This window comes from Jatropha curcas, chromosome 6 (assembly GCF_041381405.1).
Source record: "Jatropha curcas cultivar XTBG-Jc1 chromosome 6, XTBG_Jcur_1.0, whole genome shotgun sequence".
NCBI classification, from domain to species: Eukaryota; Viridiplantae; Streptophyta; class Magnoliopsida; order Malpighiales; family Euphorbiaceae; genus Jatropha; species Jatropha curcas.
The window spans coordinates 8,114,982-8,139,139 of NC_143156.1; the positions used below are offsets into that span (position 1 = coordinate 8,114,982).

General features: G+C 32.8%; 1 protein-coding gene across 1 annotated transcript; it reads right to left on the bottom strand.

The window, feature by feature from the left end:
- Positions 1–19,722: 19,722 nt before the first annotated feature.
- On the bottom strand, positions 19,723–22,311 carry LOC149495485 (uncharacterized). Its single transcript, XM_089723048.1, has 6 exons — positions 22,155–22,311; positions 21,913–22,042; positions 21,064–21,233; positions 20,681–20,963; positions 20,438–20,589; positions 19,723–20,115 (listed from the first exon to the last, which is right to left on the bottom strand). The coding sequence occupies exons 1-6, from the start codon at positions 22,267–22,269 to the stop codon at positions 19,958–19,960; spliced, it is 1,008 nt and encodes a 335-aa protein (XP_089579174.1). The 5' UTR covers positions 22,270–22,311; the 3' UTR covers positions 19,723–19,957.
- Positions 22,312–24,158: the final 1,847 nt, after the last annotated feature.

Below are 24,158 nucleotides of genomic sequence, written 5' to 3' on the forward strand. Positions count from 1 at the left end.
GGCGAACATATGTTAAATAAAATACATACACCAAAATGAGCTCAACAAACGCAGTCATACAAGGTATCCAAAAACAATCTCGTCCATTAGTTATATTGATAAAGAGCTGAAGAAACATTCGCCATAGATCTCATGACTAAGTTCATCATCAACTACATTACCAATACCCCTAAATGACATAGATTCATTATAGAAGTGTAGCATGAAAACTACATGTAATGTGATCATCATGTCTGTTTCTAACTGGTCACCAACAAAAGTGAGATCAAGCAAAACAATAATAATAATACAGAGTGTAACCATCAACCAAAATGAGTACTCAACAAAATTTCATAATAAAACATATCCAAAATAAAATAGAGCATTCAAAAACATAATGTATGCATAAAGAGCAAACTCCCACTAAAACTAGACAGTCTCAAACAAAACGATACCCATATGAGCGGTGTGCTCATGGAAAACTTTCGGTATCACTGCCTTTGTAAGCGGATCCGCAATCATAGAGTTTGTTCCAATATGCTCTAAGGATATCTGTCCACTCTGTACCCTCTCCTTCACAGCCAAGAACTTAATCTCAATGTGTTTTGATCGAGAAGAGCTCCTGTTGTTGTTGGAGAATAAAACGGCTGACTTGCTGTCACAATACAACTTCAGTGGTCTTTCTATTCCACCTACTACACGCAGCCCAGTGACAAGGTTTCTCAGCCAAATAGCTTGATTGGATGCCTCATAAGATGCTACAAATTCAGCTTCCATGGTGGAGGTTGCCACTAGAGTTTGTTTCACACTCTTCCAAGAAATAGCACCGCCAGCCAATAGAAAAACGTAGCCAGATGTGGATTTTCTACTATCTTGGCATCCAGCGAAATCAGAATCAGTATACCCAATGATCTCAAGCTGATCTGATCTCCTATATGTGAGCATATGTCCCTTAGTCCTCTGAAGATATCTCATGACTCTTTTGGCTGCTTTCCAATGATCCATTCCTGGATTGCTGAGATATCTACCTAACATGCCAACTATAAAAGAAATGTCTGGACGAGTACAAACTTGAACATACATAAGACTTCCTACAGCTGACGCATAAGGAACCTTTTGCATTTCCTGAATTTCAAGTTCACTCTTTGGACATTGTTGATTACTAAATTTATCACCTTTTGCAATAGGGGTATCCAATGGTCTAGAATTCTGCATACTAAATCTCTTGAGCACTTTATCAATATAGCTCTTTTGTGATAATCCAAGAATACCTCGAGAACGGTCTCGATGTATCTGAATCCCTAAAACAAAAGAAGCTTCACCTAAATCTTTCATCTCAAAATGCTTTGAAAGAAAAACTTTGGTTTCATGCAACAAGACTTTACAATTAGTAGCAAGAAGTATGTCATCCACATATAAGACCAAAAAGATAAACCTACTCCCACTGAACTTATGGTACACACAATTTTCAACAGCATTTGCCTCAAAGCCAAACGAGACAATTACTTGGTTAAACTTAAAGTACCATTGACGAGAAGCTTGCTTGAGTCCATAAATGGATTTCTTTAATTTGCATACCAGATGTTTTGGATCTCCAATTACAAAATTTTCTGGTTGCACCATATATATTGTTTCATCAATGTCGCCATTGAGAAACGCAGTCTTAACATCCATTTGATGAAGGTCAAGATCAAGATTTGCAACTAAGGCCATGATTGTCCTAAAAGAATCCTTCGAAGAAACTGGAGAGAAGGTTTCTTTATAGTCAATCCCTTCCTTTTGAGTAAAGCCTTTTGCTACAAGACGTGCTTTATATCTTTCCACATTACCTTGAGAATCCCTTTTGGTTTTAAATATCCATTTGCAACCAATGGGTTTCTTTCCTTCAGGTAATTGAACAAGATCCCAAACTTGATTGTCTTGCATAGACTTATACTCTTCGTTCATTGCCTCAATCCACTTATGAGAGTCAGAACTCTGCATGGCATGATAGAAACTAACTGGATCATCATCTATCATGTCTACAGTATCCTCATGTTCCTGAAGAAACACTATATAATCATCTGGAATAGCACTTCTTCTCTCCCTAGTAGATCTCCTCAAAGGCATTTGAACAGACTCTAATTCTTGAGGTTGTTGAATTTGTTCTTGAGGAAGAATAGCATTGTCTTGAATTGGATCTTGAATAGTGACAGGAGCAACTGGAGTCTGTACGCTATCAGAAACAACAAAAGGAATGAGAACCGAATCATCCTTACTTGGTTCCTCTTCAAAGACAATGTTTCTTTCTTTATTTCTCCCTCCAAAATCAACATCCTCAAAAAATGTTGCAATTCTCGTTTCAAAAAAAGTTCTGGAAGTAGGATTATAAAACTTGTAACCCCTAGACCGCTCAGAATATCCAACAAAGTAGCTGCTGATAGTTTTGGAGTCCAGTTTTGTTTCATTCGGCTTGTAAGGCCTTGCTTCAGCTGGACATCCCCAAACATGAAGATGCTTTAGACTAGGCTTACGTCCAGTCCAAAGTTCATAAGGTGTTTTAGCAACTGCTTTAGATGGAATCCTATTGAGAAGATAAGCTGCTATCTTTAACGCTTCACCCCACAGAGACTCTGGTAAAGTAGAATGACTAATCATACTCCTTACCATATCCATAAGAGTCCTATTACGTCTCTCAGATACACCATTCATGCTGGGAGTACCAGGCATTGTATATTGAGGGACAATTCCACATTCCTGTAGGAAAAGCGCAAAAGGTCCTGGACGTTGTTCGCCTGAACCGTCATATTTACCATAATATTCACCACCACGGTCAGATCGAACAGATTTAATCTTCTTTCCTAGTTGATTTTCAACTTCGGCTTTATAAGATTTAAACACGTCCAAAGACTCAGATTTTTCATGAATGAGATATAAGTAACCATAACGAGAATAGTCATCAATGAATGATATAAAATATCTTTGGCCATTTCTAGTTGCAATATGGAATGGACCGCAAATATCTGTATGAATCAGTTCTAAAACATTGGATGACCGAATGGCACCTAGTCTCTTTTGTTTAGTCTGTTTTCCTTTAATACACTCAATACAAGAATCCAAACCTGTGTAATCAAGTGTATCTAAGATACCATCAGAAACAAGACGCTCAATTCTCGATTTGGATAAATGACCCAAACATCTATGCCAAAGTACAGCTGAGTTATCAATATTCAACTTTCTTTTGGTACCTCTTGTAGTAACATGCAGGGATTCATGATAACTAGTATCAATGTCTAACATATATAGATTATCACATTCATTCAAGCAACCAGTACCCAAAACTTTTGAATTCATAGATAAAGTGAATACACTGTCTCCAAAAGAACAATGAAAACCAGATTTGTCCAAAAAGGAAACAGAAATCAAATTCCTTCTAAAAGAGGGAATAACAAAAGTATCTATAAGATCCAAAAAATAGCCAGTACTTAAACATAATCTAAAATGTCCAATTGCCTCTACTTCAACCGGATCGCCATTTCCTACATAGACGTATCTTTCACCGTCAGTTGGCTTTCTGTAGTTGAGGCAGCCCTGCAATGAAACACTTATATGAGCGGTAGCACCAGAATCCATCCAATAAGTGTTTTTAGGAGCTGAAGTTAAATTAACTTCACAACAGACTAAAACAAGGTACTTACCCCTCTTTGCAAGCCAAATAGCAAATTTAGGACAGTCCTTTCTCAAGTGATCCGTCTTTCCACAAAAGAAGCATTTTGGCACATAAGGCTTCTTTTGTACTGGATCTACAGCAGTAGTAGCAGCAGGTTTCTCAATAGCCTTTTCAACAGTCTTTGCAGAAGGCTTCTTTCTTTTCTTGTTCTTACCCTTCCCAGCTGAAGAGACAAAATGAGCACTCTCTCTTTTGTTAGAATTCATCTTTTCCTCCTCATCAACACAATGAGAAATGAGCTCGTTAAGAGTCCATTTATTCGGCTGACAATTATAGGAAGTCCTAATTTGTCCATACTGAGAAGGAAGAGAATTCATAACCATATGGACTAAAAGGTCATCTGGTAAAGCCATACCCAGCGCCTTCAGTCTCTTTGCAATCTGAGACATGCTAAGAATATGCTCCCGAACACCACCATTGCCAGCAAACTTCATGGAGGTTAATTTTCCTAAAAGTGTTCCCACTTCGGCTTTGTCATTCTTGACATAAGCCCTCTCCAGCTCGGCAAGATAGTTTTGAGCATTGTTCTTTTCAGCTGAGACAGAGTCTCGAACATGTTCTGGGACTCCTTTCTGCATGATCATCAGACCTAAGCGATTAGAACGCTCCCACTTCTCATACTGAACCCTTTGAACATCAGTGCTCGTATCAGTAAGAGGAGCAGGTTCGTCCATCCTGAATGCAAGATCCAAATCCATACAGCCCAGAAAGATCATAATGTCTGATTTCCAAGACTCAAAATTTGATCCCTCAAGTTTAGGGACACAATCAGGATTAAATGACATGTTAGCTGACATCGGAGAAAATAAACAAATAGATAAGTATAAGCTCACAATCCACAAATGAAACAATTCACATAAGTAGAGATCAAAAAATGGAAATAAGATACAGACACAACATTAATATTCTCATCTTTGGATGTAAAACATTAACTTGTAATTAGTATCTCAACGCAGCAATCAAATATTGATAACATAGTCCTGACAAATAATAAATCTTCCTTTGGGCCGATATATCATTGTCATGGAAAATAATCAAACAATTATCACATATTTATTGCCAAACATGTATTCAAAACTCAGCCAGATAGCAACCTTCCTTTGGGCCGATTAACTATCCGCAACGAATTCTAATACACCTGTCTAATATTCTAAAATAAATCAATTCAAGCAATAGAGGTCACTTTGGTGACTTATTGATCAAATCAATTTATTTTAACAAATATCAAACACAATAGGGACTTAATCACTCCAAAATTTAATCTCAAGTCGACAAATTAAATCATTTAATTGTAATTAAAATAAAACAATTGCAATTAAATGAATTGATTGTCTAAATATTTAATAATCTAAAATTATTTAGCCCAAAAAAAAATTATAATCTAGTCTTTAAGTCACTAAATTAGAGACTAAGTTATAAAATTGGACTAAATAAATTTGAATAAACAAAGTTCGGGTTCTAAACGAAAGAAAACAGAAAATTAGGGGCCTAATACTAAAAAACAGAAAATTAGGGGGCCTAATCTGAAGTTACAGAAACTTAGGGATCTAATCTGAAGTTACAAAAACTTAGGGGCCTAATCTGAAGTTACAGAAAATTTAGGGGCCTGATCTGAAGTTACAGAAAATTTAGGGGCCTAATCTGAAGTTACAGAAAATTATGGACCTAATCTGAAGTTACAGAAATTTAGGGACCTAATACGAAATTTTCCAGGGACCAAACCGTAATTTTTCATCCCTAACCCTAAAACCAACAAGAGACGGAAACTCCTTTCCGCCGACTCTCTTCAAAGAAACCTATACTGTTTTGTTTTGTTTTTTTTTTTTTTTTTTTTTTTTTAAACAAGATCCGGCCACCAAAAAAACAACAAAATACCAAACGAACAATTAATCGTCAATGGCGTTAGTTCAAAACCTCTTACCTGTTCTTGGAGAATCCGAAGAACAGTGAGAACAAAATTTTTTTTTTTTTTTTTTATTAAACAAAACCCTCAATTCGTAAATAGTAGGGTAAACAAATAAAAACATACGAAAATCAATCTAAAATCTAGCAATTATGCACAAGGCTCTGATACCACTTGTTAAGAATTAATCTCAAATAATTCCACAAATAACCTAGATCGTGCAAACCACTAGATTCAACAAAATAGATTGAATAAGAAAAGGTTGCGTACCTGACATCGTTGTTCGTCGATCTTGATGTATAGAATTAGGTTTGCAGCCTTCCAGAGAATTGAAGAATCGATTTAGCGGAAGCAATACGAAAGGAACGTAAAACTGAATCGTATTCAACTCCTCTGGGGACCACGACCTTTATATACCTGTAGAGTTAGTACAATTCCTATTTCGGTCCTTTAACGAAATAGGAATTATATAATGGTCTCTACACTTAATATCTATAATTAGTTGATACCTCAATAGTCAATTATTCACAATCAAGACCACATTTGAAATTGACTTTACAATTGGACTGCTGTACACATTTAATTTTACATATTAAGCCCACAATAGAAAATTAAATCCAACAGTTTGAGCTTTTAGGTTAGCGGTTTCTTCTTTTAGTATCAAAGCACATTGAACAAAAATGTCCAGAGTCCAAATTCTACCCACCTTTCTTATTAACCTCTTATAAAATCTTATAGAATTTACTATAAGCTGGAATATATGAGAAATATAACTTATTCTTGGGCCCATGGCACTCACCTTTCTTTTCTTGATGTTTTCCAAAACCTTGATTCCTTACACGTAGAATGAATTCAGCATTAATCTTTGTTACTGAATCTACTATCTCTGTCGCAGTCCCATTGGGATAAAGCACTAACTTCCTAAATGAAATCGAAAAGAAACAAATTATAGCACATAGCAAAAATGAAGTTATTCGTATCAATTTTGAAGCTATAAAACACGTCTTTACTCACCATTTATACCCACCAATATCAAACACCTCGGACCTACGACTGTCTTTGCTTTGCCAACTTTGGACAATCCAAGTGAAGGTGTTGTTAGCAAGCTCCTTCACAATAGACATGCACTCACCTTTACAAGTACATTTTTCCATTATGTAAACCTCAGCTCCAAATACACAACAATCATCAATAAGGTATCCATTTGAAGCATCATGAAAAGCATCACGTGACATAAATTGGTCAAAACCCCATTCTGTTTTCATTCCACGAAAACGCCTTGCTGTTTCCTTACCATCTAACCCAAAAGATCAAAGCATATAGATAGTTCAGTAAATTGATGAAAATAGATAACAGTTGAATTATGGCAGAGTATGTATAAATCAACTATATAGTACCTTGAACAGCCAAATACTTATCTTCAATTTGATTATAAACAAACAACTTGAAGAAAGCATTAACCTCACTACCGAAGGGTAATCCATTTGAATTGGATAGTGCTAAATATAGAGATAGGTGTTTATCTCCATTTTTTTTCTTACTTCCCTCAGGGTAAAGAGACAGCCTCCTGCACCAAAAAAATAGTGAAAAATGTAACGTAGTGCTCATTGGCCTAACAAAAATTAGCGCAATCAAATACAAAAAGTTAACAGTATTTATAATTATAATATAAACATATTTTATGACATAAATGAATTTCATAAACTTTTATGATATTTATTTGTAAATGCATATGTTTCATATTTGGTATAAATCGAAATTCATTTGGAAGTCCTCATTGATTTGATCCACACGATATGTAAATTGTATTTTGAAAGTTTAATTATAGAAATTTTTGAACAAGAAATGTAACTGCATTGCATAATGTAGATAATAAGAAAGAAAAATATAATACAGTAATTTCTTTACATTATACAAAACATCAGCAGCAACTGAGCAATATCTTAAAGAAAAAAATATTAACCTACTCTAGTAGAGTGATATATAGCAACTCAGCATATTGGTGAAACAAGAGCAATAAAATAAATAATGTAAGCAAAGGCATTTCTAGATTCTAGAATCCCTTTGATTACATTACATTAAGTTACATTATGGCTAACCAAACGTAGCCTAAGCTGTTTGGCTAGTAATCCATTAGTAGAGTAAATGCAGTTAAACCCTATTAGCTCTTCCAAAAAAAAAAAAAAAAAAAAAAAGTGGAATTAAAATTAAAACCCACCATTTGTATCCGCCAACTTTAAAATCACTTGATTGAAAAGTCTCGACCTTTGCATCAGAAAGTTTAGAGAAGTTTTCGATCTTAAACAGATAGTGAGCAGGTGGACGATCCCTTAGTTCCCTTATTATTTCTGCTTATTAAACATCAAAATCATAAGCAACATTTGGCATCAATCTCTGATTATTTTTAAATATGTGCGCAATTTTGAGAGAAAGAGAGATAAAGACAGAGAAATTCCTGACCTGTTTGTTCTTCTTTGATAGTGAGTTTAGAGATTGCTTCTTCCATAACAGTTTTTACTTCTTCTTTGGCACTGAGTTCAGCAATCACTTCTTCCATGACTTCTCGTACTCCCATTACCACTTTACTCTCTTTACGTTTTCTTTTTCTTACATAGGAATAAAATAAAAAAAAAATAAAAAAAAAAAAAAGGAAAAGTAGGCAAAAAGTAAAGGGCGTGTGAATAATAATAATAGAAAAAAATAAAGGACAGGTGGAACCTGAACATATTTAGCACGTAAATATTAGCTCGATGGTCAAATTCTAATCTCGAAATTTTGATGATTAAAATAAAATAAATAAATTTAAATTATATTATTTGTGCTAATATTATTTTATGCAGAAATCTTATGGAAAGAAAATCGAACAAGGCAAGTCTTATATTTGTGGGAAGATATTCGAAGACCCTAGTGGTTAGGTATTTAGGATACATTGTAAAATAGAGAGAAAATTCATCTATAAGCACATAAACTAATTTTTCTCTCATCAAAAATATTTTTCGGAAATCAGACTCTTCAAAATAAATTCTTTTGTCAAAAATTTTATTTTCGAAAATACTCTTTAAAAATCAAAATTATTTAATTACCTAAAATTAAAGAGATTATATCTCTAAACGATTTTGGTAATAAAATCGTATGTTTTCTTTTTCGGAAATTATCTTTGAAGATCTAAAGAGTTTTAATTTATTCTCTTACTTAAAACAAAGGAAGATCTCATTTTTCGTTTTTAGTAAAGAGTATCTTTTCGAAAAATATTTTCCAAATAAAATGCTTTCGAAAATCTTTATGCTTAAAGGAAAGGAAGATCTGCTTTTATTTTCTTACCAAAAGGATAAAACAAGTTTTTGGTAACTAAGATTTTCGTATCTTCTAAATAAAGAAAGCAAATTTTCTGATTTCAAAATAAAATATCCACTTTCTAAAAATGAGAGTCACAAAGCTCTGTATATAAAGGAGTTTTTCACTCTTTGAACGTGAGGAAGAAAGAGTTTTCGTTTTAAGAGTATTCACCCATTGATCACATCTTTTATCTCTCAAAACTTACTCTCTATCCCCATTTTTCTTTTCATCTTTACACTTCACGTTTTTATCTTTAAAGAGAAAAGATTTTTTTTAACTACTTTTGAAAAACAGTTCTGTGTTCTAAACGATTTTCTAATCTGAAAAACTGTTTTACCTGTGCTTATATGTGCATTTCTTTCTGTCTATTTAGATTGTGTAATCTTTAATAGACATGTTTTTATTTAATAAACATTTGTATAATAGCTTAGGTAAAAAGCTATTGGGAAAGAGGTTATCAAGCAACCTTCTCCGTGTGAGAGATTCTAATGTCTTGAATTGAGTTTCTGTACTATGCCAAAAACAGAAAGGGTTGAGGTTAACTAGAACCTTTGGAAAATCTAGTGGAATAAAGGATAGATCTAGGTGTTGATCTATTACCTTGTACTGTTGGTTTGTCTCTTACCCTTGAAAAGAGATAACATAGTTGAGAATCTCAAGATGAGTCTTGGGGAGTGGATGTAGGCGAGTTAGTGCCGAACCACTATAAATCACTGTGTTGATCTTTTTAATTTCTGAAGTTTTGCTTGATACTGCTTTATTTACACTTCTATTTATATTTTAGAAATGCTAAAGTTGTTTACGATTCTGATGTTCTAAAACTGGAATAAGTCTTATCTTCTCTGAATATTTGAACTCTGGAATTCTGATAAGTGAATATACCAAGTTCTAAATTATTCTTCTATTTACAGTATATTTCACTATTTGGGTTTCTAATCAATTTTCTAAACTTGATTATGGCTTTGTGAAGCAGTTTTAATTTCAATAACTGTCTCTTACACAGTCTTATATGATTTTCTAAACTTTATGAGGAAGTTCTAATTTCAATAGCTTTCCTTCATAAAGCAGTTCTGACATTGAATAAGACATTGTGAAGCAGTTTTAATCAGTAGCTGCATTTTGCATAGTCTTTCTATTTTTTATGAATAGAACATTGTGAGGAAGTTCTTGTCCATAACTTATTCTTACAAGTTCTTTACTTTTCCGCTGCACTTAGAATTCTATATTTTTGTTTTAAAATTCTAAATTTTATTTTATTTTTAGAAAACCCAATTCACTCCCCTCTTGGGTTGTGCCATACATATACGAGACCCACAATCTGGTATCAGAGCCTTGGCTCTTGACTTACCGAAGCTTAACCGCTTAAGAGATAAGATCCCATGGCAACCTCACTTCCTCTTACTTCTTTAGAAGGTCAATCTGTTTCTAGACCTCCTTTGTTCAATGGTTCTAATTACTCTTATTGGAAAACTAGAATGGAAAATTTCATGAAATCAGTTGCTATAAACTGCTGGAGGAACGTTATCACAGGTCCTCGTATTCCCATGAGAATTGTAGAAGATGAGAGTATTAAAAAAACAGAAGAGAATATACAGATGCTGATTGGAATGACATTGCTATAAATGCAAAAGCAATCAATATTCTTCATTGTGCTTTAGATGCAACAGAATACAACAAAGTGTCTAGATGTAAATCTGCAATAAAAGTTTGGGAAAACTTAGAGTTATCTATGAGGGTACAGATAGAGTAAAAGAATCCAGAATAAATATCCTTTGGAGAGACTATGAAATGTTTAGTATGAAGGAAGGAGAAACTATTGCAGAGTTAAATTCTAGATTTACTAATCTATAGTTAATCCTTTGAGAACTTTCGGTAAGGAAATTTCAGAAGATGAGCTTGTTAAGAAAATCCTTAGAATTCTACCTAAAAAATGGGATTCTATAGGAACCGTCATGAATTACTAAGAGACTCCCGTCACTTATGATTACTTTATAGGAGTTCTTGTTTCAGAAGAAATGAAATCTTCTTTGACTACAGAAGATAAGAAAAAGAAAGGACTGGCTTTGAGAGTAGATTCTAGTGAAGAAAGTTCTTCCGATCTTGATAGTGATGATTTAGCACTCGTTGCTAAAAGATTCAAAAAGTTCTATAGAAAGAGTGGAAGGCCACAGAAAAAGTTTAATAAAAAGAACTTTCCACCCAAAAATGGGAACTTACCTAAGAAAGAACCTTCTGAAGTGGTTTGTTATGAATGCAACAAACATGGACATATCAAGCCTCATTGTCCTAAACTGAAAAAGAAGTCAACAAAAGAGCAGTTGAAGCAGGCCTTTGTAGCTGCATGGAGTGATTCAGATAATTCTAATTCTAAAAGCCACTGTGATCAAGAAGAAATAGCAAATATCTGTTTAATGGCTACCATCGATTCTGACTCCAATGAAATCAGTACTCTGACTTCAACACAGAAAACTGAAATCAATGAAACAAATGCAACGGTCCAAAAGCATAAAGAAAGCACTATAAGTATTTCTGAACCTGAATTAGAAAATGATCTTCTAAATACTTACAATAATCTTTGCAATGAGTTTGAAAAGCTTTTTAGAAAGCATAACGTTCTAAAGAAAGATTTCAGAAAATTAAAATCTGAAAGTAGTCATTTAAAAGATGCTTTTTATCAAGAAATTACATGCAAAGATTTTATCACAGAAATCAAAGATCTTAAAGTTTGTAATAATAGATTTCTGAAAATCTGACACATCTTGAAGGAAAATGTAAAGATCTGAATTCTGAAAATGAATCTTTAAAAACTGAGATTAGAACTCTAAAATCAATTTCAGATTCGTTTTCTAAAGAAAAGACAAGTTCTAGCTATGATAGCATTTCTAAACTGAATCGTGTTTCTAATGAGAAAAATGCAGTTTCTAATGTTGTGACTCTAGAATATCAAAGTTTCAACAGAAAGAAAAATCATAGTAAGTTAAATGCACCTGTTACCACTAACCCTCTAGGACCCAATATGTGTTGGGTACATTAATCTGCTTGATATTTTTAGGTGTGCCTAAGGAGCGAGCTGAAAACAGAAATGTGGTACGTGGACAGCGCTTGCTCTAGGCATATGACTAGTGATAGAAAGAAGTTCACCAGATTAGAAAAGAAAAAGGGAGGTACAGTAAGCTTTGGAGACAAAGCAAAAGGTAAAATCGTTGGTATTGGTGTGGTAGGTTCTAATCCTTCAATAGAAGATGCATGCTTAGTAGAAGGATTACATTATAACTTGTTAAGTGTTAGTCAGATTTGTGATAAAAATAGAAGAGTGATCTTTGAACCTTCTCATTGTGAAGTTCAGAACATGCATGATAATAAAACCTTATTCGTTGGAAAAAGGTTTGGAAATATATGCCTAGTAGATCTCTCTGATATGCATAACCAGGATATATGTTTAGTTTCTGTTGATAATTCTAATTGGTTATGGCATAGAAGACTTGGACATGCAAGCATGCACCTTATTTCTAAACTGTCTAAGAAAGATTTGGTTCGAGGTTTGCCAAAGTTGAAATTTGAAAAAGATCACATTTGTGATGCTTGTCAAATGGGCAAACAAACCAGAACATCTTTTAAATCCAAGGGCATGGTTTCTACTTCTAGACCTTTAGAATTGCTACACCTTGATCTATTCGGTCCAATTACTCCTTTTAGTCTTGGAGGAAAATTCTATGCATTTATTATTGTAGATGATTACTCTAGATTCACCTGGACACTCTTCCTTAGAAATAAGGATGAGTCATATGACATGTTTGTTCATCTTTGCAAGAGAATACAAAATGAGAAAGGATACAACATCACGGCAATTAGAAGTGATCATGGAGGAGAATTTGAAAATCAGAAATTCGATGCTTTTTGCAACGAGTCGGGAATCTTCCATAACTTCTCAGCACCTAGAACACCTAAACAAAATGGAGTAGTGGAACGCAAGAACAGAACACTTTAAGAAATGGCCAGAACCATGCTAAGTGATTCTAAACTACCAAAGTACTTCTGGGCAGAAGCAGTTAACACTGCCTGTTATATTCTAAACAGGGCTTTGGTAAGATCTAAACTTAAAAAGACTCCATACGAGTTATACAAACGTAGAAAACCAAATATTGGTTATTTCACATTTTTGGGTGCAAATGTTTTATTCTAGATAACAAGAAAAATCATCTTGCTAAATTTGATGCTAAATCTTATGAAGGTATTTTTCTGGGATATTCTAGTAATAGTAAAGCATATAGAGTATTTAATAAAAATACTCTAATTGTAGAAGAATCTATTCATGTTGTGTTTGATGAAATTGACTCTACATCTAGAACATTAGAAAGTGATGATGTTGTAGATTCTAATCATGAAAAGCAGAATGAACAATCAAGACAACTAGAACAGCCAGAAAGTGAGCAGAACACTGATAATCAGGCTGAACCAGAAGTTGAACATGAAGATCAGAATATAGTTGAAAGTCAAATGCCAGAAAGAGAAAATGAAGATTCTCAATTACCAAAAGAATGGCGATTTCATAAGTATCATCCCCAAAAAGACATTATGGATAATCCCTCAGAAAGGATGATGACTAGAGCTCAACTTAAAAGATATTTCGGTAATGTTGCTTTCGTTTCTCAATTAGAACCTAAAAATTTAGAAGATGCTCAAAATGATGAAAGTTGGATTCTTGCTATGCAAGAAGAGCTGAATCAATTTGAGATAAACCAAGTTTGGAAACTTGTTTCTAGACCTAAAAACCATTCTGTTATTGGAACAAAATGGGTGTTTAAAAATAAGCTTGATGAACAAGGTAACATTGTGAGAAATAAAGCAAGATTAGTGGCTCAAGGGTACAACCAAGAGGAAGGCATCGATTTTGATGAGACCTTTGCCCCGGTTGCTAGACTTGAGGCCATTAGAATGCTCTGTGCATTTGCATGTTTTAAAAACTTCATGTTATATCAAATGGATGTGAAAAGTACTTTTCTAAATGGTTTTCTAAATGAAGAAGTGTATGTAAAACAACCTCCTGGCTTTGAAATTTTTGATAAACCTAATCATGTTTACAAACTTACTAAAGCTCTTTATGGTTTGAAGCAAGCTCCTAGAGCTTGGTATGAAAGATTAAGTAAGTTTCTATTGGAAAATAGTTTTTCAAGAGGAAAGGTTGATACAACACTATTTATTAAAAATAAAGCACATGACTTTCTAGTTGTACAAATTTATGTTGATGACATAATCTTTGGATCTACTAATGATATTCTTTGTAATGAATTTTCTAAGATTATGCAGGGTGAGTTCGAAATGAGTATGATGGGAGAATTAAATTTCTTCCTTGGACTTCAAATCAAACAATGTGAGAATGGAATTTTCATTAATCAAGAAAAATATACTAGAGAATTGTTGAAACGATTCAAAATGGAAAATGCCAAGTTATGTAGTACACCAATGAGTCCATCCTCAAAATTAGAAAAAGATGAAAAAGGTAAGGATATGGATATCAAACCGTTTAGAAGTATGATTGGTTCTTTACTATATCTAACGGCAAGCAGACCAGACATACACTTTAGTATTTGTCTATGTGCTAGATTTCAATCGTGTCCCAAAGAGTCTCATTTAATTGCTGTAAAAAGAATATTAAGATATCTTTGTGGAACTTCTAATCTGAGTTTGTGGTATTCTAAAGATGATACATTTGATCTTGTTGGGTATAGTGATTCTGATTTTGCAGGAAGCAGAATAAATAGAAAAAGCACGTTTGGGACTTGTCAATTTCTGGGTAGTGCCCTTGTATCATGGTTTAGCAAGAAACAGACATCTGTTGCTCTTTCTACTGCAGAAGCGAAATATGTTGCTGCTGGAAGTTGTGTTGCACAAGTTTTATGGATCAAATAACAGTTGGCAGACTATGGACTGAAATTAGAAATAGTGCCAATCAAGTGTGACAACATAAGCGCCATCAATTTATCTAAAAATCCAGTTCAGCATTCTAGAACTAAGCACATAGAACTCAGACATCACTTCATACGTGATCATGTACAAAAAGGTGACATAGTAATTCAGTTCATTCTTACAGAAAAGCAATTGGCAGATATCTTTACTAAACCTTTGAATGAAAGTCAATTCTGCTCAATTAGAAGAGAACTTGGTATGTTAGTTCTAAACTCATGACTTTAGAACTCTGTAAGTATGTTCTAAACTGCTTTCTATATTCGAAAATAAAAGACTTGCTATGTTCTAATTTTTGTTATGTGTGAAAATCGATTTTTGTCTAAAAAGAAACGCATATTGCCCTGATTTGACTTTCGAATGTCACTATCAGAATCTTGCTTTAGACTAAATCCAAAATCAGTTAATTTATTGTGTTTGTTTGTTTTATTATGTTTCGTATCCTTAGTGCTTTGGCAGTTTTATTGTTTTATTCCTTTTTATTTATTTTATTTCTTTTATTCTATTTGTCGTTTTGAATTTCCTTTAAAAACTGTTCTTTATTTTCTTCCGCCACTTAAGTGTTCTTGTTTCTCTATTAAACTGCTTCGTGTTCTTTCTATCGCCTTCTTGCTAACAAAACCCTAAGCTGTTCTGTGTTTCGAAAATCTCAACAATGGCCGAATCTAGTTCCACCTCCTCATCCAATTCCTTAATTGAGCAAGAACTTCAACTCCTAAAAAGGCTTTCAAAGAAATATGAGCAAAAGGAGTCAAAACAGAAAAAGCCAGATGAGGAATCAAAGGAAGGAAAAATCGAAACTGCTGCTTCAAAGAAACAAGTAGCTAGGGCACGCGACAAAGGTAAATCTGTCCTCTCACCATATCCTCTCATGCGTTCATATGTTATTGATTGGAAATTTTTTTTGGTAGCAATGAGTTTGATTTCAAGAACTTCAACTCCTAAAAAGGCTTTCAAAGAAATATGAGCAAAAGGAGTCAAAACAGAAAAAGCCAGATGAGGAATCAAAGGAAGGAAAAATCGAAACTGCTGCTTCAAAGAAACAAGTAGCTAGGGCACGCGACAAAGGTAAATCTGTCCTCTCACCATATCCTCTCATGCGTTCGTATGTTATTGATTGGAAATTTTTTTGGGTAGCAATGAGTTTGATTTCAAGGAACTCTTTGAGTTTCAAGGATGGATGAGTTTCCTGTCGTTAAACCGACTGTGTTATGAAAGCTTAGTAAAAGAATTTTATGGTTCTCTTAAAGTGAGTGGAAGAAAGTCGATCTCTGTTAAGCTTAAAGGTGAGATCAAAGCGTTGTCTTACGCTGACTTAAGCAAGATTTTTTATGTGCCAAATACTGGGTCCTGGCTGACAAAGATTAAGGATATTTCTAGGGTTAGTGAGTATAAAAAGGAAGAATTTGTGAAGAGGATTGTGAAAAGGGATTCTGCAGACAAACAGGGTATTATAGAATGCTCAAACCTGACAGATAATATGAAATGGCTGTACAAACTTATTGTACATTACATTTATCCCAAGAGTGCCTCACTCACATATGTGAACCAAGTTGAGTTGTGCAAAATGTGGCACATAGTTGAGAAGAAACCTGTCAACCTATGTCATATTATCTTTGACAAGATGTAGAACAATCCTAAGAAACTGCCCTATGGTATGATCCTTACACCAGTGTTTGAATTCCTGAATGTTGATTTAAAGGAGAGTGATGGTTACAATGTCTCAAAGCTAGACAGCGGGTCATTAAAAATGAAAGATGAAGAAGGAGAAGAAGAGAAGTAGAAAGAAGAGAAGGGAAAAAATGAAACTGAGAAAGAAAAGAAAGAGAAAAGAGGAGTTGAAAAAGTAAAGAAAGAAAAAGAAAAAGTTGAGAAAGAAAAGGAAAGAAGAAGAGAGAAGACAAAGGAAAAGCAAAGTTAGGAGAAACAGAGAAGGAGGAAAAGAAAGAGGAAGCAGAAGAAGAAGAAAAGAAGTCAGAAGAGAAAGCAGAAAAAGAAGAAAAGAAGTTAGAAGAGGAAGCAGGAGAAGAAGAAAAGAAATTATAAGAAGAAAGGAAGGAGGAGGCAGAAAAAGAGAGAGCTGCTGAGAAAGAAGCAGAACTAGAAAAAGAAGAAGAAATAGAAAAGAAAAAGGAGTCTGAAAAGATGGAAAAAGGAAAGAAAGTAGAGGAAGTCAGTGATGCTGAGACAGAAAAGCTAGAAATAAGTGATGAAGAGAAATCTAATGAGGTCAAAATAGAGAAAGAATCTGAGTTGTTATCAGCTCAAAGGAGTAGGGAAGCTATGCTAGGAAGGTTGGAGAGAGAGCTAATAGAAGAGCATAACAAGGAACTCGATGAGGCAATAAAACATTGCAAGACTGTGATTGGACAGAATCAGTCTCTCATTGAGATCTTGGAAAGAATGAAAGATGTAAATGAAAGGAAATTAGCTACTCTGAAAGTTAAAGGAACACCCTATACTCCTACCTCAGAGAAACCAAAGAGAGTCAAGCACACTGCTGGCAAACACAGGACTCATGGAAAAAAGCCTCCATTGCATCCGTCTTCAAAAAGGCCAGAAAGCTCTTCTGAAACTGCTCCAGCTCAGAATTTGAGAAGTTCTAAGAGACTTAGAACTGATTCTAAGCCTGTCTGATTTGTCTTTATGTGTTGTGAACAATATATTTTACTTTATCTTTGTAGGTTATATCATTGGAATTCTGTTTATTTTTATGCTCTGATCTTTTCTAACCCTTTTGTATGATGACAAAAAGGGGGAGAACGCAGGATATTTTGGTGATATTAGCTATATTTTGGTACGTATTCTGCTATATGGTACTTATATCTTGTTATCTTCTAATCTGTGATGTCTATCTTAGCATTCATCATTTTCTATATCTATAATGTTCTGGCGAGCTATATTTTTTTTATGAACTGAGTGTTTTAGAACTTATATTCTTATTCTAACGTCTGTTCTACAGGTTGGACATAAGATCTTTTATTCTATTTCTAATATCAGTTTCTATTCTATGCTTTTGCTCTGAACATATGCTCTAATTATTAGAACTTAGAATATCTTGTTTACTTTTGCTAGTTCTAAAATCAGTTTCCAAAATGTCTCCCTACTTCTAAATCTCACAAATAGTTTTATTGCATCTATTCAGGGGGAGCATAATACATGTTCTAAATTTGCTTCATATTAAAATCATTTGACATGATTAGAACTTATATGCATAAAACTTAGGGGGAGCACTTGTTTCATGTTTACTAAATTTATTGGTTTTGTCATCATCAAAAAGGGGGAGATTGTTGGCCCAAGGGTCAAATTCTAATCTTGGAATTTTGATGATTAAAACAAAATAAATAAATTTAAATTATATTATTTGTGCTAATATTATTTTATGTAGAATTCTTATGGAAAGAAAATCGAACAAGGCAAGTCCTACATTTTGTGTGAAAATATCTGAAGACCCTAGTGATTAGTTATTTAGGATACATTGTAGGATAGAGAGAAAATTCATCTATAAGCACATAAACTAATTTTTCTCTCATGAAAAATATTTTTTGGAAATTAGACACTTCAAAATAAATTCTTTCGTCAAAAATTTCATTTTCGAAAATACTCTTTAAAAATCAAAACGATTTAATTACCTAAAATTAAAGAGATTATATCTCTAAACGATTTTGGTGATAAAATCGTATGTTTTCTTTTTCGGAAATTATCTTTGAAGATCTAAAGAGTTTTAATTTATTCTCTTAAATAAAATGAAGGAAGATCTCATTTTTCGTTTTTAATAAGAAGTATCTTTTCGAAAAATATTTTCCAAATAAAATGCTTTCGAAAATCTTTATGCTTAAAGGAAAGGAAGATCGGCTTTTATTTTCTTACCAAAATGATAAAACAAGTTTTTGGTAACTAAGATTTTTGTATCTTCTAAATAACACCCAAGATCTATCAATTATTAGAGATTTAAAAAACTAAATCAAAGTTTTGTTTCAAACGATTAGAAATTGATTAAAAAAAAAAACCACCGCCAACCAAAGAAGAAAGTCAGCAGTGGTTTAGAAAAAAAAAAATCTGAAAAAACACAAAAAAAGAGAGCGAGAGAGACGACTATTTTTTTTTTTTTTTTTGTTGATGTGTAAATTACTACTTAGTATAATATATCATTTATAAGTTAAATTTATATATTTGGCGTTACCTAATAGTATAATATAATGTCAATTTTGTTATTATGTACAAAATACATTACATATAAAATATAGAAGGCCAAATATGTAAAAAATACTCATTCAAATTATTATTCATAACACAGCTTCATCATTCAATTTAATAAGCTGTTGATTCAAATTCTAACATTCAACCCAAATAATAACACAGCTTCATCATTCAATTTAATAAGCTGTTGATTCAAATTCTAACATTCAACCCAAATAAACAATCCCCGAGTAACTAATTTCACCAACTACATGGAATAAACAGTAACTTCCAAAAAATCAACCATGGGAGGCTGCCAATTATTTAATTTTTGTTTGAAGATTTAGACCATAACCTAAAGCAGCTTTTGAATGATTCTCAACGTTATCATCAACTGCATGGAATTTTATTGCTTGAATGATAATTTCTGAGATATAAGAGCTCAAATCAGATGATAGCTCTTCCCATTGATAACATGGATTTTTCTTTTTTTGCTTAAATTATTTGCAATCATCAATCAGGGATAACAATTAACAAACATTATGCTTGAGCACAAGAGAGCTTACGAGACCACTAAATTGGACCTTAAGATTGTCATATATTTTGAGGAGAAGATTGAACTAACAAATTCATATCACTGCCATGGCACAAAGAAAACAAAAAATAAAAATTCAATATTGCCTAAGTTTAAAACCATTTCCATCTTTGAAAGGAGGGAAAAATTATAAAAGTGCCAATTAAGAACATTCAACCTGGAGAAAACATACTCAAAAACATTCAAGTTTAGCTAATATTTGTGTCTTCTAATTCGGCAAATTGTATTTTCTTCTTCTTTTTTATTTTTCATACTCCAAAAGTCAGAAAGTGTAGCTAGCACCACAATATCTTCAAGAAAACTCCTTGACCACTGTGATGAAAAGCATTTGGACTTCAACAACCACGGTATCATTATATATGAATCGCTGCGATGCATTCTTGAGATCTCTAAGAGGAATTAGATCATGGTGACCCCAGGCGTTGGTTTTAGTACAGAATTGACCAGTAACTACAGAACATCAGAAATAATAAAATTAACCCACAAAAACAGAAGTAAACAATGTTTTTGAAACAGAAAAAGGCTTTTCTTCATGATTATTGTTCAAGCAGAGAAATGTTTAGAAATATAAACTATTACTGAATCCTCGCCTAGAAGTTTGAGCTTTTAGGTTAGCGGTTTCTTCTTTTAGTATCAAAGCACATTGAACAAAAATGTCCAGAGTCCAAATTCTACCCACCTTTCTTATTAACCTCTTATAAAATCTTATAGAATTTACTATAAGCTGGAATATATGAGAAATATAACTTATTCTTAGGCCCATGGCACTCACCTTTCTTTTCTTTATGTTTTCCAAAACCTTGATTCCTTACACGTAGAATGAATTCAGCATTAATCTTTGTTACTGAATCTTCCAAGTATAAAAGCATGGACAAGCTCTTGCCTATCTCTGTCGCAGTCCCATTGGGATAAAGCACTAACTTCCTAAATGAAATTGAAAAGAAACAAATTATAGCACATAGCAAAAATGAAGTTATTCGTCAATTTTGAAGCTATAAAACACGTCTTTACTCACCATTTATACCCACCAATATCAAACACCTCGGACCTATGACTTTCTTTGCTTTGCCAACTTTGGACAATCCAAGTGAAGGTGTTGTTAGCAAGCTCCTTCACAATAGACATGCACTCACCTTTACAAGTACATTTTTCCATTATGTAAACCTCAGCTCCAAATACACAACAATCATCAATAAGGTATCCATTTGAAGCATCATGAAAAGCATCACGTGACATAAATTGGTCAAAACCCCATTCTGTTTTCATTCCACGAAAACGCCTTGCTGTTTCCTTACCATCTAACCCAAAAGATCAAAGCATATAGATAGTTCAGTAAATTGATGAAAATAGATAACAGTTGAATTATGGCAGAGTATGTATAAATCAACTATATAGTACCTTGAACAGCCAAATACTTATCTTCAATTTGATTATAAACAAACAACTTGAAGAAAGCATTAACCTCACTACCGAAGGGTAATCCATTTGAATTGGATAGTGCTAAATATAGAGATAGGTGTTTATCTCCATTTTTTTTCTTACTTCCCTCAGGGTAAAGAGACAGCCTCCTGCACCAAAAAAATAGTGAAAAATGTAACGTAGTGCTCATTGGCCTAACAAAAATTAGCGCAATCAAATACAAAAAGTTAACAGTATTTATAATTATAATATAAACATATTTTATGACATAAATGAATTTCATAAACTTTTATGATATTTATTTGTAAATGCATATGTTTCATATTTGGTATAAATCGAAATTCATTTGGAAGTCCTCATTGATTTGATCCACACGATATGTAAATTGTATTTTGAAAGTTTAATTATAGAAATTTTTGAACAAGAAATGTAACTGCATTGCATAATGTAGATAATAAGAAAGAAAAATATAATACAGTAATTTCTTTACATTATACAAAACATCAGCAGCAACTGAGCAATATCTTAAAGAAAAAAATATTAACCTACTCTAGTAGAGTGATATATAGCAACTCAGCATATTGGTGAAACAAGAGCAATAAAATAAATAATGTAAGCAAAGGCATTTCTAGATTCTAGAATCCCTTTGATTACATTACATTAAGTTACATTATGGCTAACCAAACCTAGCCTAAGCTGTTTGGCTAGTAATCCATTAGTAGAGTAAATGCAGTTAAACCCTATTAGCTCTTTAAAAAAAAAAAAAAAAAAAAAAAAAAAAAAAAAAAAAAAAAAAAAAAAAACGGTGGAATTAAAATTAAAACCCACCATTTGTATCCGCCAACTTTAAAATCACTTGATTGAAAATTCTCGACCTTTGCATCAGAAAGTTTAGAGAAGTTTTCGATCTTAAACAGATAGTGAGCAGGTGGACGATCCCTTAGTTCCCTTATTATTTCTGCTTATTAAACATCAAAATCATAAGCAACATTTGGCATCAATCTCTGATTATTTTTAAATATGTGCGCAATTTTGAGAGAAAGAGAGATAAAGACAGAGAAATTCCTGACCTCTTTGTTCTTCTTTGATAGCGAGTTTAGTGATTGCTTCTTCCATAACAGTTTTTACTTCTTCTTTGGCACTGAGTTCAGCAATCACTTCTTCCATGACTTCTCGTACTCCCATTACCACTTTACTCTCTTTGCGTTTTCTTTTTCTTATATAGGAATAAAAAAAAAAAAAAAAGGAAAAGTAGGGAAGAAGTAAAGGGCGTGTAAATAATAATAATAGAAAAAAATAAAGGACAGGTGGAACCTGAACATTATTGGCTCAAGGATCAAATTCTAATCTCGAAATTTTGATAATTAAAATAAAATAAATAAATTTAAATTATATTATTTGTGCTAATATTATTTTATGCAGAATTCTTATGGAAAGAAAATCGAACAAGACAAGTCCTATATTTTGTGTGAAGATATCCGAAGACCCTAGTGGTTAGGTATTTAGGATACATTATAGAATAGAGAGAAAATTTATCTATAAGCACATAAACTAATTTTTCTCTCATCAAAAATATTTTTCGGAAATTAGACTCTTCAAAATAAATTCTTTCGTCAAAAATTTTATTTTCGAAAATACTCTTTAAAAATCAAAACGATTTAATTACCTAAAATTAAAGAGATTATATCTCTAAACGATTTTGGTAATAAAATCGTATGTTTTCTTTTTCACAAATTATCTTTGAGGATCTAAAGAGTTTTAATTTATTCTCTTACCTAAAACGAAGGAAGATCTCATTTTTCGTTTTTAGTAAGGAGTATCTTTTCGAAAAATATTTTTCAAATAAAATGCTTTCGAAAATCTTTATGCTTAAAGGAAAGGAAGATCGGCTTTTATTTTCTTACCAAAAGGATAAAACAAGATTTTGGTAACTAAGATTTTCGTATTTTCTAAATAAGGAAAGCAAATTTTCTGATTTCAAAATAAAATATCCACTTTCTAAAAATGAGAGTCACAAAGCTCTGTATGTAAAGGAGTTTTTCACTCTTTGAACGTGAGGAAGAAAGAGTTTTCGTTTTAAGAATATTCACTCATTGATCACATCCTTTATCTCTCAAAACTTACTCTCTACCCCCATTTTTCTTTTCATCTTTACACTTCACGTTTTTATCTTTAAAGAGAAAAGATTTTTTTTAACTACTTTTGAAAAACGGTTCTGTGTTCTAAACGATTTTCTAATCTGAAAAACTGTTTTTCCTGTGCTTATATGTGCATTTCTTTTTGTCTATTTAGATTGTGTAATCTTTAGTAGATAGGTTTTTATTTGATAAACATTTGTGTAATAGCTTAGGTAAAAAGCTATTGGGAAAGAGGTTATCAAGCAACCTTCTCCGTGTGAGAGATTCTAATGTTTTGAATTGAGTTTCTGTACTGTGCCAAAAATAGAAAGGGTTGAGGTTAACTAGAACCTTTGGAAAATCTAGTGGGATAAAGGGTAGATCTAGGTGTTGATCTATTGCCTTGTACTGTTAGTTTGTCTCTTACCCTTGAAAAGAGATAACATAGTTGAGGATCTCAAGATGAGTCTTGGGGAGTGGATGTAGGCGAGTTATTGCCGAACCACTATAAATCACTGTGTTGATCTTTTTAATTTCTGAAGTTTTGCTTGATACTAGTTTATTTACACTTCTGTTTATATTTTAGAAATGCTAAAGTTGTTTACGATTCTGATGTTCTAAAACTGGAATAAGTCTTATCTTCTCTGAATATTTGAACTCTGAAATTCTGATAAGTGAATATACCAAGTTCTAAATTGTTCTTCTATTTACAGTATATTTCACTATTTGAGTTTCTAATCAGTTTTCTAAACTTGATTAAGGCTTTGTGAAGCAGTTCTAATTTCAATAACTGTCTCTTACACAGTCTTATATGATTTTCTAAACTTTATGAGGAAGTTCTAATTTCAATAGCTTTCCTTCATAAAGCAGTTTTGACATTGAATAAGACATTGTGAAGCAGTTCTAATTAGTAGCTGAACTTTGCATAGTCTTTCTATTTTTTATGAATAGAACATT

What these genes read in the sequence shown, in the direction of transcription:
- LOC149495485 (XM_089723048.1), bottom strand. Translation starts at nt 22,269, where the DNA reads ATGGGAGTACGAGAAGTCATGGAAGAAGTGATTGCTGAACTCAGTGCC. An exon ending in TATCAAAGAAGAACAAAGAG is followed by an intron (nt 22,043 to 22,154) that starts GTCAGGAATTTC and finishes TTTAATAAGCAG; the next exon opens with AAATAATAAGGGAACTAAGG. An exon ending in TAAGTATTTGGCTGTTCAAG is followed by an intron (nt 20,964 to 21,063) that starts GTACTATATAGT and finishes CTTTTGGGTTAG; the next exon opens with ATGGTAAGGAAACAGCAAGG.